At 39.8% G+C, this 19,592-nt stretch overlaps 1 protein-coding gene across 2 annotated transcripts in view; it reads right to left on the reverse strand.

Moving 5' to 3' along the window:
• tbck (TBC1 domain containing kinase) overlaps positions 1 to 19,592 on the reverse strand; it is a 44,419-nt gene that overhangs the window by 9,364 nt on the left and 15,463 nt on the right. The window contains exons 23-24 of one of the 2 annotated variants that reach the window (XM_079337435.1): positions 11,368 to 11,540; positions 2,825 to 2,988 (exon numbers count right to left, since the gene is read on the reverse strand). In XM_079337435.1, the coding sequence (XP_079193561.1) occupies positions 2,825 to 2,988; positions 11,368 to 11,540 (337 nt within the window). Of the gene's footprint in view, positions 1 to 2,824; positions 2,989 to 11,367; positions 11,541 to 16,724; positions 16,866 to 19,592 lie in introns of those variants that run through there. The other variant, XM_079337436.1, reaches the window with a different exon arrangement.

Genomic DNA, 19,592 nt, shown 5'->3' on the forward strand with positions numbered 1-19,592 from the left:
GAGAAAAGACAAATAGACAAAGAAAGGGGAAAAAAAGGAATAATGCCTAGTTGAGGGACAGTATCAGCACAGGGCCGGTGTTATATCATTGGAAGATAGCTGTGGAGAAAAGGAGATTGTCCTGTTCCTTCGAGTGTAGCTATTGCCATTATGACTTCATACTTTACTATAAGTGGTGCTCAGCTCACTCTCTGTAAAATCACAGTGTTCACTAAATCACACCGAGTGCCACAAGAACATTAAGAGTCAGTATATTACATAACCCGCAGTACAATCCGCCTATGAACTACGAGTGGCACATGCCGGTTGTTTCACAGCAGAGATTAATCACTGGATACCTTGACAGCTAAATCTAGATTGGCCTTTTTTATTCCACAAAGGTCTTAATCTAATCCACTTTTTGTAAGCGAAACACCCACAACTCAGCTTTCCCTGGGATCATAATAAAGGTGAACAAAGGCTGCCAAATCCTGTGTGAGTGGTCAAATCCCTATTGTGCATGAGAGTTTCCCTGAGGTGCCTCTGTCTGTCAGGAGGCTCCAGTCCAGGGAAGGAATTTGTCAAATTCCCCGCTATAGTCACTAATCCTTATTGATTAATTGACCCTTGTTATTATTATTCTCATTCCACTAACAGCCTGAGGGTTGAGGCTTACTGTTGCAGGTCCTTTTGTCAAGACAAGGTTTTCTGGATCACTCTTTGCACTGATCTATGTTTGTTCATTTTTAATGCAAATAAAAAATAGATTTATATGCATAACTTTGTTTTGTGCACAGACCTAGATGCGAGCATTATGATCTTCATTTTGGATCTCAGGGCTTAGAAAGGAATTGTTTAGGCCTGATCTTTCTCCACCTGTACGTATGTGTGCTATTGCTGTCCTGAAACTCCCACAAAAACAGCTTTAAAGTCAGATGATTTAGAAATCTCATCTCGTCCAACATCTCTGTTTTGATTAGAGAGATCTCTGAGTATGCAGCTGCAAAATAATGTTCTGGTACTTTCAGATGTGTTGTTTGTTATCAGACAGTTTAAAACAATGACACATGTTATGAAGTCTCTCAGGGGTAAAAACAACAACAACAACACTAAACAAGCTAAAGAGAAAACTAAGAGGTAGCCAAAAAAGTTAAAAGCATGCATTTTGGGTTTACAGATTAAACTTCTTTACCATCCAAACCTGAACCTGCACTGTGTGGAGGGGCCGCCTGGGAGGATAAGTAGGGCCTTACTGAGTGATTCAGAATCTGGCAGCAGATAACTGAAGCAGATCATCCACCCCGAATCTGCCACTACTTGCATTCGATGGGAACCCGTTTTTACTCTTGTGGCTTCTGAAACCTTTGCAAAACATTGGCAGCAGGTCAAGAAAGAGGTTAGGAAAGAGATTAGAGGCACACGGAGAGACACTGACAAAGCTTTTCCTGCATTCAGGCTGTGACTGTGTGCACGCTCTGTTTCTGTGTTTCGTGACCCTTTTTAACTAGTATGAAATAATTAATGACAAAGAATGAAACATGTTTATTTACCAATGACTTTAAGAGTCTTTCACAGTCAGGGTACACATATGCCAGTCATGGTATGGCCAAAAAGGTTGATTTCATTTTTGAAGGTCTTGGACTCGGACTCACATAAGACACGGTTTGGTTTACTGACGGGCCTCGATGAAACACATTTACAACATAGAAAATGCTCAAACTAGAGAAGTGTGTTTGTCAGTCAGCTGTATTAAAGAATATCAGTGTTGTGAGAGGCTGTTTTAAAGTCGAGACTCCAATCCCCAAACTAAAACAATACTGTGTCTCTCCGCACCAACGAGGTCTTCACTCTCCACACTGTAAGCACATGTGGAAAGAAAGCCCCAAACGCTATGTGTCATGAATCTTTGACCTTGTGCAGATGAGCAAAGAATACATGAAAGCATTTGTCATTATCACTAATAAAAGGATCGCTTTCATACGTCAGACAGATCTCAGAGCCATGACAAACGAGTCTATAAATGACAATGAAAAAAAAAAGCTGCAGACTTTAGGTGTTTCTTTATATGTGCTGGTTCCCACAGTTTACAAAACCACACCTATGTTGTTTCCACGGCTCTCTGTGAATCAATACTATTGTGTATTTATGATTTACTACAATCACATTCGCGCCCTGATTGGCCAAACAACTAATCTCATCACTGTTTGAAATACAGAGCTCAGTCCAAAGTTGTAGGAACGGTGTGAAAGTGATCTACCCATATTAACACCTTATGTGGTGCCTCTCTTCCCTCTTTTTACTGACTCCACCAGTGTGGATGTTCAGATTGATTAAAAACACATTTGGCTTCACATTACAGACAATTTATAGCATCATTTTCTAGCATGACCATCTCTGTAAAAAGCAGGCATCAGATCCCTCGTCAACATAAACCTCCTCTGGATGAAAACAGGTAGAAAAGAGTTCATGTCTTACACACTCACATATGGGTTTAGATGAAAAATTACAGAGAATGTTTACAAAGCTTATGTAACAGAAAGGCTGCTTCTTGGAGCATGTTCACTGGAGTGAAAGTTTCTGAAAGGAGCCTTATCTTTGCCTGCCAATAACACATATTTTAGTAATGCAAACACAAGTCTCAGCAGAGCATTTGTTGTTTTTCTTAGTTGGACTCTATCCAAGCTTGTCCAAACAAGCGCAGGTCTATTTGTACCATTTCCTGACGTGTCTTGGAAGGGAAAGTTTGAACATTAGCATGATGAAATGTCAATATAGTAAAAACACATGGTGAAACGTGAAGAAATGGAAGGCATATTTGGTATCTTTAAAGATGTAGTAAGGATACTCCTCTACACTGCGGATGTCGACAGCGATGATTTTTGGCTTGCCGATCTTGGTCCTTTTCGTGGGTCCTGACAAAGACAGATCACAGAGGTCGATTAAGTCTTCCGCCGAGATCCTGGGGGAGACTTCTGCTTTCAGGTCACACAGAGCCAGAGGCTCCCGAGACTACAAGAAAAAGGAAATCGCAGGAGATAAGATGAAGAGGAAGAGAAAATTGTCTTGAGAGCTTTCAAAGAATTTCTGCATATCATTTAAATAATGCAATTTTGATAAGTGGTCATTGGAAAATGACACGATAGACACAAAGAAGAGTGTCAGGTTGGATATGATTATTCTCGTAAAAGCGGTAAAAACTGGGATTGGGCTTTAATGCGTTTTATGTTAACTAGATCTCCTTTGTATTAATGAATTATCTTTTTATTTCAGACAGTTTTCCTTGCTTGCCGAGGAAAGGAACTAAATTATGTATAAGCATAAAGTCCGCTATTACAGCCCAGAGAGCAGCACAGAATATCGAGAACATGCTCCTTATCCAGTTTCAACCTGCACTGCCATATAGTTTTATTCATGCACCAAGCCAGAGGCAGGGCTGTAGGGGACTGAGCCCTGCTCCCTGAAACGGTGAGAACATGAAACCACCAAGTCTCAGACACCCTCAATTTATTTTGATTAAAAAAATGTTTTCAAATTGTCCATAAGTTAACATCACGTTTAGTAACATGGTGTGGTCATTAGGAATTCCTTTTCACCCACCAAGAATAAATCAAACCGAATTACTGGGCTGTAGGCTTTCCTTTTTTATCATTTATTTAAATAGAACAAAGAAAACTTGTATAGATTTGCATTAGTCGAGTCCACCATTAAAACTGCTACATCTTTACAGCTTTGCAACAATCCTTTCAGCTAAAGTGAAACTGGGCATAAGGAAAGTTTTGGTTTCTTTCATTAACTGCATGAATAGGTGGTAAAAGATGAGAAAGGTTTGCACACTGTTCAGCTCCCGATGGGCAATTTTAAATATGGACACATTTTGATTTACAAGATCTTCTTTTTTTCTGCACTCAATACCTCTCTTGTCCTGCAGCTGTATGTATTTTGCCTGGAAGTGCCCACACAAGTTCTTTTTTTAAACAGACGGTTCACACTCATTGCAGTTTTAAGACCTCAGAAAATTTCAAAGACGCTACCTTGCATTAAAAAACGATCACATTTTTTCTGCTTTTCTGACAACTTGTTTTTTGTCTGTTTAAAATGAATATCAATGCATAAATATAGCAATACATTTTGATTATAATGGTGAGCATAGCATTATCTCAGCCTCAACTGTGTATAGCAATGATTTGTAAAAATGCAGCTCCACTCCGTTGCGTGCAGCTTCAGAAATGGAAAAGAAAATATATCTGAGCTGTGTTTTGCTTTCACTAAAAAGCTGCACACTTTGCTTTTGAAGTATCAGCAGAGAGTTTGACAACAGCAATTTTTGACAATATGGAGGGGGGCACAAGTAGACACAGGTTTGAAATAGTTGTGCCATGACTGAAAATATGGTAGTTTGCTGAAAGGAATAGTTAATCTGCTGTATTTCTTTTTCAATTTTCAATCCAACATCTCACAACCACTGACAAGCAAACAGAGAGATAAAAAAAAACCCTCTTGTAACTACACATATCCAATAAACACTTGCATGCACATTATATTCACGCTGTGTTTGGAGCCAGTAGCACAGTGTTATTTCAACTTGTTACAGAGAGGTGGTGATGATGGAGTCACATCCTGAACCTTGCAGTGACGTAAGCTGGCCAAGAGTTGCTACAGCAACTTCATCCCCGTCAAAACAGAAACGATGAAGGACGCCGTGGTACCTGAGCGTTTGTTGTGTGTGACTTCATTAACGAATACAATTAAGTCAGAAAGGAGAGGTGCAACAGATGGTTCACTTTTTTTGGTAAAAAATAATGAATGTACTTCACTCTCATGTATGTTGTGTGAGATCTTGTGCAGAAGGGGACAATGTCTGTTTGGATTGTTTTTTGGTTGTTTTAATTAACTAATGACTGTGGAGGCACCCAATGAGCTCATTGGGTGCAGCACTTAAGTCCAAGCCAAATTTCCTCAAGGAGAATTCATATCATATTGTCTCGTACTGAACGTATCATGTGTTGTTTTACCCTCTAAAATGTCCATTGATGGGTTTAGTGATGATGCACGAGTCCACCCACAAACACAGCAGGAAACCCCTTTCATTAGAGGACTCACACATGACAGCATACATGTCATCCTACATTTCAGCTCTGCAGAGATCACAGAGACACTGACCAGTGTTCTCTTGATCGTGACTTGATATGATCGTGACACAAAAGTCATTGCAGCACACGGTGATTCGCTAGCATTAGCCTTTACACTAAAATTACTGTTTAACAGCTGCATCACTCCACCAGCCAGTAAAGCTGCAGGTTAAACCCATTAGTTGGTCCTATAAAATGACAGTGTAAGTGTGGCCGAGAACAGGGATGGAGGAAATATTTACACTTATGTTCTCTCTTTTTTCTCTCTCTGTAGAGCCTGAGATTGGCAGTAGACTTCTGACAGGATAATGGACAGGTATGCAACTGTCAAGGCACTACTTTGATAACGGTTTCATGATATCGCGTGCCATTACAATGGAACAACTGAAGCATTGATCATTAAAAATCTAAATACGTACAGGTAGTTCATCTTTGATTTCAAGTGTAACGGAAACTTGAATTAAAATAATAATGCATACCTGACTACATACATAGTTGTCCATCAGTGTTGCTTCCTAAGTGGACAGTTTGATTCCACAGAAGTGTGATTGACTTGGCATTACATTGTGTTGTTCAAGTGTTCCCTTTTTTTTTTTTTTGAGCAGTGTACATATAAGTGTCTACTACAATGTCAGCTTTAGTTGAGGATTTGCAGCAGAACTTGAATAGTTTTATATGGTCAGCCTTGCTGCTTGTCATAATAGTTTTTTCACTGCAGAAAGCTAGAAATAAGATCACACGTCTATGACAGGAAACAGAGACAGCTTAACTCCCGTCAAAGAAACTTAATATGTCCAGATACTTCACTGCTGAGAAGCAGAATTTCTTCCTTTCAAATGTAAGTTGCACTCAGATAATATGACTTCAACGAGATGAAACGATATCTAAATCCAAAAGGAAAGGACTAATCTCTTCATCAAAAGTGATCCGCTGTTTGCGTTCAGACAAGCTACAACATTTATTTCAGCTGCGTCTAAACCTCCTGAGCTGGCACGTCTTTGCCCTGTGATGAGAGACGATAACAGCAAGTCCTATCGCATGTCATGCACAAAGATTACAGCAATTCCCCTGGGTATGTCGAGCATCGCATGGCAGAAACAGGGAGTTGTTTATTTGACTTCCAGAGGAACCACCTACACAGTGTATAAGATGTATAAATGCCAGTCAACAATAACAGAAGACAAAGGAAATCAGAACTATTTGTTACCAGGGGGGGGGAAACACTTAATCCAATTTATTGCTCAACAATCACCAGGAAATGTCTCTATATTTTCTCTGATTTCTTTCGAAACACACGGCACACACACAGTAGTAAAAAAAAAAATTAAAAAAAAAAAAAAAAAAAGAAATAGAGGGTCCGTCACTTTGGTGAGTAATCTTTTAAAAGCATTCACTGAAGGCAGAAACACAAAAACGCCTTTCAATAACACGGTATACACTCAACAGAAGAGCGCAGATAAGCAGTTGTTATGACAACCGCCCAAAGCTAATCTGTTCTGTACATACCGTTTAAGAATAACAAAATGATACATGGGGGGGGGGGGGGGGGGGGGGGTTCTGCACTCTCAACATGCTGCGTTTGTTAAGGGGGAATATAGAAACTTTCTGTGGAAGGTCACGAGCTAGGATAGAACCTTTCATCACAAGATCAATCTGATCTGACTAATGATTAAGAACACGCCCATGAAAACAATTATGGAAAGCAGATTTTCATTGTGTTGTTGTGCAAAGTTGAGGAGCAGAATGTGAAAGGCTGGTAAAGCACTAAATGTCTCTCTTTTGCAAATAAACGTCCTTACATACACAATCTAGTGACAGAAACAGTCCCAATATGCAGCCTGTCATTGCCCGTGGCTAATGGAGCTCTGTGTGGTGACTAAAATGTCATGATGAGCAGTGTGTGCCAGCAGAGTGTGGCTTAATGACACAATCACATTTGTCTGGTCTGACAGTGACAAGGCTGAACTGGAGCCGCTGATAAGCAGACACAAATCAACCACAGTGGTGTGTGTGTGTGTGTGTGTGTGTGTGTGTGTGTGTTAGGGTGTGAGGCGTCATTAAAATGCTCCTGGTACAAAACCAAAAAAAAAAAAAAAGTAAATATGCATTGAATGTATTTTAGCAGGAGGATGTGATTAGAGCTCGATCACAAGGTCAATGATTCATTTAAAGTGCAGTTACGATGTGTGCTTTTAACTGTGCTGAGATTTACACATATCAGACAGCACTTATACGGTGCTTGTGCATAATTTAGACTAAAGAAGCTTTTTATTTGCTGAGTCTGCGTTGAGACAAGAGAAGGAAAGCATAATTGAGGCCATGATCTGAGAAAAATGCTGACAACAAATAGCCCTCCCTTGCACACACACACACACACACACACACACACACACACACACACACACACACACACACACACACACACACACACACACACACACACACACACACACACACACACACACACACACACACACACACACACACACATTTTTTACATGAGGGAGGAGGATTTCAAAGCAAAACAATCTTATCTTATCAATCTTATATATTTTCTGTTTTAGTTCTTTGTTTTTTCCACAGAACACCTACCATTTCTGCTCGGACATGAATGGTTTATCTTAGGAGGTGCACAAACAGAGGCCTCCTCTTATGAAAATTCATTTCTATTCTTGCTGACAAAAGACAGAATTCAAGACCAGACGACAGCTGGGTTACAGTGGTTGAAATATAATGCTGTTTCAGTGTTTTCATAAGCAACTTTTGTACTTTGATTTGGTGACTCAAATGCTGAGTGACAAAATAATACCACAGCTTTTCATAGGTATTCAGTCATGCATCCTTTCTCTCTGCTGATGTGCAAGGTTTCTCAAGAAGTCCCTCTCTCCAGTAAGGTTCTCAAGTTCCTGCTGAGGGATCTTGAGAAACTCCCTGGCCAAATGATTGAAATAATCCTTCTGGTAAAGTCGAAGTCTAACCAGTTTGACTTGACCAGGATATCTTCAAAGTGACTGCCCAGGTCATTTTTTCTATCAAATCCCAAACATCCTTGCTAACTCCTTTAAGATAAGAACAAGAAGGACTTGATGTCTGAGCTCTTCTCCCAATCGCTCAGCTCAGCAATCCTTGGAAACTCATTGTGACCACTTTTGTTAACGGCATGTGCTACGGATTTATGTATGTAGGTTACCACCTCTGTGATCAATCCAATTGGCAATGGGCTGGATGGTAGATTGGCAGGTAAAGCGAGGGTTTTCTCTCTGAGTCCATCTTCAACATGCTCCCTTCACTCACTTTTTACTTTTCCATGGTACATGTGGCCCTCAAGTGCTGACAATTTGGAAAACCAGCGAGCATTCCTGCTACTTCATGGACATTTATTCGATCGTTGAAATATGACCTCTGACAGCTGTGAGATGGCAATGAACAAGGCATCCTCTAATCCACAGAGGGGAAACTTAAAGACTCGTGTAATGTTGGTGAATTTAATGTTCTCAATGCTAGGATACTTTTTTTTTCTAGCCAGTACCAACAGCATCCTTTTTATGATTTGTACATTAAGGTAAAAAGCAAATACACATGTTGTGAATTTGGAGTTTTGTTGAGACGGACAACCTGTGCATCTATGGAAAGCTTCTTGACAGTCACAGGGGGTGTCCATGACAACGCCATGATAAGGATAAATTTGAGAAATTCCCTTAAATAACTTTGGATTAAGCTAAGAATAAACAGTGGTCATGTCATTAGTGCTATGACTTGAGCAATTCCATCTGTTTTTGATATTCTCACCTTCTCTTATTTGTGGCTCAGAGAGAGAGGGGAGAGGGGGAGCCTGTTTCCTTCCTTTCACTCGATCAGAGGGAGCAGACTGGGCAGCAGCTGTCCGCTGAGATGGATGTCTGCTAAAAACGAGGGCTGAGAATCTGCAGACTGAGCCTGCCTGGATGTTACCAAAGTTAGGGGCAACGGTGAAGCATGTTACGCAAACATTCATCACCAACTAACAACCACGGAAAAAAATGACTGTATGTTGACTATTCTCTGACACATGTCTCTAGTCTACAGCAACATGAAGTATTGTTTTGTTTGATTTCTCTGCTGACATGAAAACAAACATATATTTCTGTTTATCACTTAAGTTAATTGAATGACACAGAGGTATTGAATACTTTGCTGTAGCTGCCCAGGAGCTTTCAAAATTGTAAATGCACCTGCTTTGAATGCAGTCACGTTTTCTGTGGTTTAGCAAATGTTATAAAGAGACACTTATACTGGCAGTACAGCACATTAAAGCAACTTAACTAATTACATGGCCAGTTTAAGTTTGAAGGCTGTTCTGAGAAAGATGGCTAGACAGCTCACACTAAAATAAATATTTAATGTTTTGAATATCATACAATGAAGTAATAAGTCAGTTTACCCTCATCAATTTGTTTTCTATACATAAGGTGTCATTTTTAAAAATTCAACCTAAAGAACAACTGAAAGGGCTTTTTGGGAAGGTCAATTGTGGGCACCCAAAACCTCTGTTTTCTACAAACGTCTGTTTTATTTTTGAGCTTTGCGAATTTGATAAACTTTACAAAGCTTAATCTGGATGTAGACAGTGTGTTCAATGACTGCTTAGAATTTCTTCAAAAACATGTTAAATCCTTGATCAAGATTTTCTTTTTTAAGATGTTAGGTGTACTCTACATGTGCTAGTGGTCACCCCATTGATAAGAGTGGCATTATAACACAGTGCACTCTTGCCTGAGGTATAAAAAAAAAAAAGGATGCAGCCATGGATCAATGCCACCACCCACCCATTTCTCATTCAGCTGAGGCAGAATGAGAAAGATTACAGCAATCACTTGGGCACACAGCAGATAAGAGCTGACAAGAGTCCTTGCGAGCTTTCTGGACACGATGCATTCAGGTGTGAAAGACAAACAGCACGGTGCCACTAAAACAAAACAAAAAAAACGCCAGTGTGAAAGACAGCATGACATCAATAAGTCAGTATTGCCACTTTTAAGCTGCCTTTTTCAAGATTAATATTCAGGCTTTTATGCCGTTATTGATAGGACAGCGATAGAGGCGGAAAAAGGAATGAAAGAGCGGAGAAGGACATGCCAAAGGACGCAGTCGCCTTCTTAGAGGACAATAGACTCATAGGCAATTATGTTCAAAGAAGGAGAAATACATTAATTATTCAGGAACTCTTTTTTCATCACTGCCCAGTGTTTATAAGTTTACATCTTTATTTCTTTTCTTTATGAATGATGGACTTAAAATGCAACTCTTTTATGTAGGGCTGTCAAAATAACGTGTTAATTTAATGAATTCACGACAGAAAAAAATGAACGCTAATTAATTGCACTCTGTTGTCATTCATAACTGATTATGCACCGGTCCAGAGTGGCATAAAAAACTGCACTGTAATTATTTTATCTATGTAAGAGACCAACACCATCCCGGATTAGTCATCCTGCCCTCCATCTCTCCTCTAATCCGTCGGCCTCCGACAGGAAACACTCTCCCTCACACTCTGAAGTGAAGGGAAGCAACTTGATAAGATCTAAGTCATTTCACTCTCTCACTCCTAATAGCATGAAAAGCAGAGGAAGGTTTAAAATGTAGAAGCTAGATAGAACCAAGTGGAAAGAGGGTTATGCAGTAAATCTACCTGTAATGCAATCATTCTCATTTGATTGATATGTGATTAATTGTGATTGATTAATTTCAATTTATTGATTATAATTTAATCGGTTGACAGTACTCTTGATATGAAATAAAAAAAATCATCAGCTAACTAAATCTAATTCATGGCAGCATTTTTTTTCGTTTTTTACTAACATGCAAACCACCTCTTTCACATAAACAACATATTACTTTAATCATCCCAACTATTTATCCTGAGAATACATCTCACAACAGATTAATATCTGGTCACTTTGGGAATCAAAGGCCGAGGTTTGCATGCACCGTTTTAAAGTGTACATTTTTATTCCAGAGAAACGTATTCTTGCATGAAAAATCAATACAGCTTAACAGGCTTACAAGAGTATGTGAAATACTCAAACGTGTTGATTGTTGGAAAGAGAAGGTGTTGGTGAGTGTGCAGTGACTCAATCTGTTCAAATCAAGAGAGAAATATTCATATCCTCTAGTCAAACAGAACACAGGGATGGTAGCAGCTTTTTAAGTTTGGGATCTATATTAATCCTACTTCCTGTATGTCCTTGCAGGAACCATGTGTGTGATGGTTAAAACTCACCAGGTCGGTCCTTGGCATGTCCTGGTAGTCAGACGAGTAGTATGTTGCTGTTTTCCCAAAGCCATTGTCACCAGTGGCTTTTGGCGGCTGAGCGTGCTGTCTGTATGTAGCGCTCTTTGGAGTCCAGCAGAAGAGGTTGATGGATTCACGAACACAGCGCTCAATGTCAATTTCTGTGCAAAAAAAAAGCAAAAGAGTCCACTATGAGATGATACTTGTCATAAACCAGGGTTGGATTTGAGAAAGACCTATGATCAAAACCACTAGAGAATTTAGAGAAGCCACTGCTTTAGTTTATGAGCTGCTTTTAAAAGTACACAAAAATCATGTCAACAATAACCCACACATACACTCATAAACATCTGACAGAAGGATCCTTTTCTTTGCACAACTCAGTTAAAAAAAAAAAAGAACACTTTGTTAATCGTTATTCGTAAGAAAATCTAAAAACAGAGAAAAAGAGAGTGAGCTAAATGTGGACATTAGCATGGTAGCATGTGTCAGTTTAGTACAAACAGATGCTAAAAGCTAACATTTGTAATATAAGTACAAAAAAGAACACAGCAGAGGGTGGTACAGATGCCATTTGTTGTCTGGGACAAAGGAAATAAAGCTATAAAAGTTTAGGACACATTGACTTGATGGTAGAATGACAATGAAATTCTGAAGATGCCTTAAAGGCAGGGTTGGTATAAAAAAATAAAAACTATCATGATTTTTAAAGTAGTATTCCCTCAGGGCTCCGTCTACACCCATCCCTTTCCCTCTGTGCTCCCTTACAAACCATTCCCTTCACTTACAGCGCCGTTTCTCCAGAACTGGACCTCAGCTCATCGCTTGCATTGAGAAAGAAACTACTTCTCATGACTCGTTCAGCTGTAAATAAACTCACAGTATAAACTCATTGATCGACTCTGTTTTCAGAGCACATGAGTAATTCATTTCTGTCAGGATTTAAAAAGACAATTTCAACCAAAATCTAAAATTGTGTATCTAGAAAAAAAATGACCAACCATGCCCTTGAATTAAAATCTATTCTGTGGGGGGTGTTATTGTTTGCACCAAATGTAAAGGCTGTTCAATACCTGAAATTTGAAAGAAATTTGAAACCACCAATAACATTGGCTATCTTTTAATAATTAAATTACCCGTGGGAATATTTTACTTTAACATACTATTCAACTGCTTTGTGAGAATAAAGAATGAATGGAAAAACTGGAGTGCAAAGCCAGACGAAAAAAAAAAAATCTCTCCTTTGAACTGGAGATAAATCATAAAGAATTCTTGGGAGTTTAACTTGCAGACGTGAGCAGCTTGACCTTGGCATTTTTGCTGCCATTAACACTTTTAGATAGTCATTCAGCAGTGCCAGTGGCTCTTTAAGATATTAAGTGACCATCATAAATGCTCCTGCCCTCCTTCTGGAGCTCTTACCTCCCAAAAAAGGTTTTTAAGTGCAAATCAAAACATTTCCCCTAATGCCTCTCCAGCAGCATCCATCTTTTGCTCGCTTCCTGCTTTGACAATAGAGAGGATTAGGAAACAGGGACTCACTGGATTAGCCGAGGATTTAGGTAAATTAGGAATTCTTCTTTTCACACTGAGAGCCTTTCTCTTTCACTGCCCTTTTTTTTTTATTTGGTTAATAGGCAAGTCTGTGCTAATGAGAACTCCTTGTATGACCTGCACCTGGCCCGGCTCAAGAGGATTCACATAGACGATGTATCTTTTCCCCAATCTGTCCCACAGTGGAATCAAGGTTATAGGGTCGTCAGATTTCGCGGGCTTGGACCTCAGAGACTATAGGTCACAAGGCTGTTTCTAGTGAAAAGCATGCTGGTGGTCTGAGATTCCTCACCGGCATGCTCACAGGCAGTTCAGGGAAACACATTTTCCCTCCCTAGGGCAATGAATGCTGCATGCAATCACTCCTGGTGCTAAAAGAGGAAGGAATGAAGAAGAGGAGATTGATGGTGGCTTTAACATGCCCAGGGCTCAGCTGGGAGTTCCAATGCAGCCGATTCTATTATGGAGCGATTTTTCTTTTTAGTCAGACGGAATTACATTTCAGTAATTATATCTAGGTGTTGATTGTGTCCTGCAACCCATTGCCACAAAAAGTAGAATAGCATAATTAGTTAAGAGCAACACAGGGGCTTTGCAGAGTTGTTATTGTGGTGCAGAGAAAGATTGACCTAACAATAATGGAAATGAGGACATTACGGAAATTAAACAGAGAGAATATGTTGTGTTACATTGTTCAAACGCCTAATATTACATCACACATGCCATGAAAATGACTCTAGATCATAAACATTAAGAAGCAATCACTGCTCGTCATCATTTTGTTCGCCCTTATTGAGTATTGTTTGAGTTGTACAGCCCTGATAGTATTAGGTGGGAGTGTGGTAAGTGAAATTCAATGTCCCCAGGTTCGTTAATCCACCATGTTTTTTTCACACAGCAACACAATATAATAATGACTGTGCCGTGGAAGAACTGGAGAATTTTGATGGATCGGATGATAAGTATTTTGGTAGCATGACTTAATAAGTTGACATTTACGCTGCTCTCATTGAGTGGATCAATAATTACCCACAGCGGAAATTCACTCCTAACCTACATACTGTAAGGTTGTTAGTAATCACATTTCATCCTCATTTTAGGTTAAGGTGTAAAATCCTTTCATCACTGCTCTTAATCCTGCATAATATTCTTATCCTCCACAGCTTAGCTGTAGCTCTGCTGTAACCGACAGAATTTACCATATTTGACAATAACACGTGAACACAAACATGAGTACTGACATAAGGAGATATACGAAAAAATACGACAAGAAACCATCATCGTTTCATGAAAATAAGAAAAAAAGGTTGTTTTGTACAAATGTAGATTACAACTAAACTTACTAAAATTTATTTTTCAGTTAACAACATTATGCCTAAACTGCAAGCAAACTGTCTTTGTAACCTAACCTTAGACTTCACTAAAACCAAGAAAAAGCCTTTGGAAAACACAAATGTTATCACTCAGAAAAGTTAAAGTGCTGCGTCATGCCTCATTCTGTTATGCAGGGCTGCACCAGATCCTCGAGACAGAGTCAAAGACATGTTGAAGTGTCATATGTACTTAGGAATGGTTATCTTTAAAAAGGGTTTACTTAGTGTACTTAATGCTTATTTTATACAAAGAAAACATGGGATGAAATGAGCAATATACAGAATGAGATTAAATTCAATGAGATCAGCCATTCAAAGTTACATGATTGGTGTCATTGTCAATAATTTAAGTGAAACATGTTCAGGCTTTTCCAATGCACCAGAAATGTACCAATCAATGACATCATTTAGTGTCTTTTTGTCCCATTGAACACAACATCCTTTAGGCACTCTAACAAAGGCTTCTGAGTTCAGGCAGTCAAACGACATTGAACAGGTCTGAAGGGTCATGTCACCTTGTCATGAGGATAAAAGCATGACTATTTGATTATAAAGAGGGCGCCTTGGAGTTTTTCTTCTTCTCTTTGACAGCACGCATACCTATCCAAAGAGCCCCTCAAACCTCCACTTTTTATGTCCAGGAAACAATCTTTCCTGTATGACATTTTGTGCTTCTTTCTTGCATGAAGTCGGAAACAGAGCAGCCTGTCACCCTGCTGAATATATTGATTGTACACTGGAACCATTTGGCATAACTAAAGAGACTATTATTAATTTCATCTGATGGTTCTGAATGTCTTAAATGACTCAATGTCAATCATTCTTGAATGGAAAGTTTCGACGTTTAGCTAGGAGTGAGTGTAGGAAGCTGAATTTGAACTCTCAGGTCTGATAAGGTTAGAGTCAGACGATTTGACTCATCGTTTGACTTTAACTCCTGCTGTGGATCTGAGAGTATTCTTAAATTAGGCCTTTTAATCTCAATTATCAGGGTACTATATATTACCACAGTTTTCTATTTATGCCGCCTTGAACAAATTCAAGGAAATTTTATTTTTACACTCATTTCAAAATGCTCCAGACTCCACAATCACACACATCCCTACAGGCAAATGAAAACATGTCATGCTGAATTTGTCACGCACTTCTGAGACTAAACCTTCAACATCAATGTTCCACTTCTCCTCCAGCTGTTGCTCTCAAGGTATCCCTGTGTGAACCATTTCCTCAAACAGTCAGCAGCTCATGGTTGTCTTTTGAAAAGGTTTATAACTAAAGCCAACCGTTTGTGTGCGGCGCTCTGCTCATTGAGACAGATGCTAATGTCCCATGAAGGCAAATGCCGCTGCATCATCAGTAAACACACGGCTCCTGTCAGCCGAAGAGTCTCCCTGGACCATTGTGAATCAATGAAGTCTCCAAACAAGAGAAAGTTATAGATTATCCGAGGCCACAGGACTCAGCAAATGGGAATATCAGTATAAGATTAATTGGGAGTGAACGGAAGGCTGAGATGTATTGCTGCCTTGAAGGGAAAACGATGCAGCACAGGTCTTACCTGTTTCACATTGAGTTTTATTGAGGACTTTGATGTGATTTACAACACTCAACACAAAAGAAATGCAGACTCTGCTTTTTTTTTTTCCTCGTTGTCTGTGAGAGTTTAGAGAGTTCAGATGACATAACTAATGTTTTTATGAAACTCCTGTGACATATATTGACTCATTTGACGTGCCACTTTGGGGAACTAGTGGTTGAACTTGACCTCGTCTTTAACACTTCCCTTAAATCTGAACTTCTCCTCTTCGTTGGGATATCGGCAACTATGGACTTCACAGTGTTTTGTGTAATAGGCTTGTCACTGAGAGTTACTGTCACCGGCTGCATTTGCAGCCTAGAAGGAGGGAAGAAGGATGGGGTGTGTCTCATCTAAGAGCTTCTGTCCTGTAATGTTGTCTTGACTGTTAGCTCCCATCCTGACAGTTGCTAACAGGGAAATAAAGTGGGAAGACTTTTCTTTATTTCACATCGAAATGTCAAACCTAATTATGCATCCTCTACTGTAAAGTTCATCCATTTCTCTGAACATTAGGTTAAGTTAAAATGCAAAATGCAGGCCCACTCGTATACAACTGCAGACAAATTCATCACTCATAAATATAGACTTCCAACATGTGCTGAAATTAAAACAAATGTCAATGATGATGTGCACATGACATGAGAGCACGTGAGTGAGAAATGAGGCTGTTTATAGGTATAGGAAGTCTTCACTTGATTATGAGTCAGTTATATAAATGATGGCTTATCTGTAGTGTGATCTTATGTTAAATTATTGATGTATTTATTGGATGTTTTTGGACACCAGGCACATTAAAAAGGATTACGCTAAAAAAACATGCACGTTCATCCATGTTCCTCTCTCCTCTGTACCACAAAAGCCAAAATGAGTCTATTTTTCATCCTTTGTGGTGTGTCCAGCCAGCGTCAGGGTATTTTGTTGCTGGCATCCCACAATGCAGCTCCAGTAGTAACAGGCATGTGGAGCATGTGGAGCGCGCTCTGAAACAAATGAATGTAAGCCTCCGTTGTATGAGGACATCAATTCTGCACGAGTGATGGCAGAAAGGAGCAGGTGCAGGCCACAAATCACAGGTTATCTACCATAACTCACGATCCATGTGCTTACGGGGTGTGTGTGTGTGTGTGTGTGTGTGTGTGTGTGTGTGTGTGTGTGTGTGTGTGTGTGTGTTTGTACCTACATAAATGTAAAAGCACGGACCAACGCCCTAAACCTTTCTTTCACCACAGGCATAGGGAGATGAGGTCTGTGAGAAAAATGATATAACTTTGCTATTTGATCGTTTCATACATGTTAACTTCCTGTATATTACATCACATGCCCTGCACATGCAAGTCAATGAAACATTTAGGTTATTTAAATTAAATATTTTGCATGTAGAGAAAAGGGAAGAGACACGTCTTTAAAGTCAGCAGATAGATCAAACATGTTTGGAACCTGCTGGTACATTAGTTCTTTGTACTAAATAGCAAAGATAATGTGCATAGGATAAGTCCTCCTAGTGGTTAGAATGGTAGCCCTATAAGTTTGGATACACCATGTTAATTAAAGGGGGGGAGGATCTTCACAAGGTGTGGAGCCTGTTAATTAAATTTAAAAAACTCTTTGTGCAATAATCTCAGGGGCCGTGGCAGATGTTCAGACTTTGCAGGACAAGAAATAGAAACATATTAAGTTTATGGTGTAGTGTTTTGGGCTAATTAATCACTCCCTGCTCTCACTCAGTATGCCAAATAAAGCAAGCAATAAATCCAGCCAGTCTCACAGATGACTTGAGTAGATTCTGAAGTATATGGCACATTCACAAAGAGACTTTGAATCCATGGATCAACGACTCCAGAGTCGTTCAGAATCAAATATCGATTCTGAATTGAAACGTTACCCCAAGAACCGAAATCCAATCATTAGCCACTCCAAAGATTCCCAGCCGTTGTAACTTCCAAGGTATAGCCAAGCTGTGATAATGAGGCTGGCAGTGATACACAGAAACCAGCTGGCTGTGGAAGCCACTCTCAGGAAATCCTGGCAGAGAAGCTGGCTGCAGCTCTCGTCCGACATATTTTACCTTTATAAGGAGAACTGGCTCTCCTTCTTTTTTTTTTCCCCCTTTCCCCCCACATCACATGAATCTGTTGGACTTGGGCAGTTAAACACAGTGAAGAACAGCAACACTGAAGGGGAAAGCTGCTGCTGTTAGTTTACAGAGGGCTCCAGCATGCCCCTTGGACAAATCGTCCCTGTCTCTGTTGGTATTAAAACACCAATGTCGTTCTGCCTCTCAGCTCGAAAAAAAAAAAAAAAAAGAAAAGGAAAAAGAAAAAGAGGATGAACAGCATTTGGAAGTAGAGCTTTAAAGGAAATTGTTTTCATTATCCACCAAGAGAGAGGTTCCAACTGAAGACATAAATTATGACTGCTTGTCTTAGATTTTTATGATACCAATACTACCATATGCTGGAGTAACTGTTTTGTGCCATGGAGAAGGAGCGCTGCAAAGGGCTCATATTAAAAGACACCATGAGCAGTTCTTAGTAATCAGTTCTTATGAGCTGGGGCAACGTGTGCATGCCTGTCTTTTACCACATTTAAACCCCACATACATGTAGTCAGATTGCCCCGCATGTCAATCCCCACTCTCTCTCTCTCTCTCCCTGATTTCCATCTCTGTCCACTGTCCTGTCGCTCCAATAAATAAAGGCACAAAAAGCCTAAAAATAAATCTTTACAACAAGTACAAAGCAGAGTTGTTGGTGATGTGAATTGATTGAGCTTGTACGATGAAAATGAAGCCCCTGAATTCTTTCTTGGTTCTGTCTGCCATCTTTTTTTCCTGTCATATCAAAGAAAAGAGGGACAGATCGCTCCTTATGTCCAAACCTGCAGGGTTAATAATGATGTGAATGGCTGAAGGGCTTTATGTTTGTCGCCAGAAACCACCAACTCACACACCTCGTTTTGGATGAGCATAGAATGTGTGACTCAAGAGCTGTAATGTCCAATACGTGAGAGGAAACATAAAGAACTAAAGTGTGCAGAACCTATAACGCCAGAGTCCGGCTCTGTTCTTTTCTCTGCAACTCTCATTCAAACAGCAACAACTTTAGCGTTGGTTTGCGCAGTTTCAAACATAAAACCTGCATCTTTTTAAAGCCGGCAAAGAAGACAGTAGCTTCAGGCAGCCTTACATTCCTATAATAGCCCATGTCTTTATTTATTTGTGCTTTCTTGTGTCTAATTTTCTTGCATGAGTAACCCCGCATGTGTAGTAAAACGGCTTAGTCACTCTGGTTTATGTCTGATAGCACCAGAAAACCCACAGCAACAACTTCATTCAATGAGAACTTTGAGTGGATTAACAATCTTTACAGACTGAACATGGACTTGCAGAGCGGCGGGAAGGTAATAAAGTGTTAAAAAATGCTGCAAAAGGAATTGAGGGTGTGAGTTCTGTGCCATTCACACTCCCAGGGCGCAGTGGTTGATTGTTCGACAGATGTAAAGCAGAGCCAGGCTCGCCCAGAGCACATCGATGTGGGAGTATGTCAGTGTCGGGGCGCAGAGCTGCCTGCTTTAAGAATATCATTAACTCAGACACATCAGGGCCCATCAGCACTCTGAGGAAAGAGCAACAGCCTCCTGTTAAAGCCCGGTGCCAGAGTTACGTCAGGCTTAGGGAAGGCAGAAATAAATCATTACTCTATGCTTTT

Source organism: Symphodus melops (assembly GCF_947650265.1).
Source record: "Symphodus melops genome assembly, chromosome: 2".
NCBI classification, from domain to species: domain Eukaryota; kingdom Metazoa; phylum Chordata; class Actinopteri; order Labriformes; family Labridae; genus Symphodus; species Symphodus melops.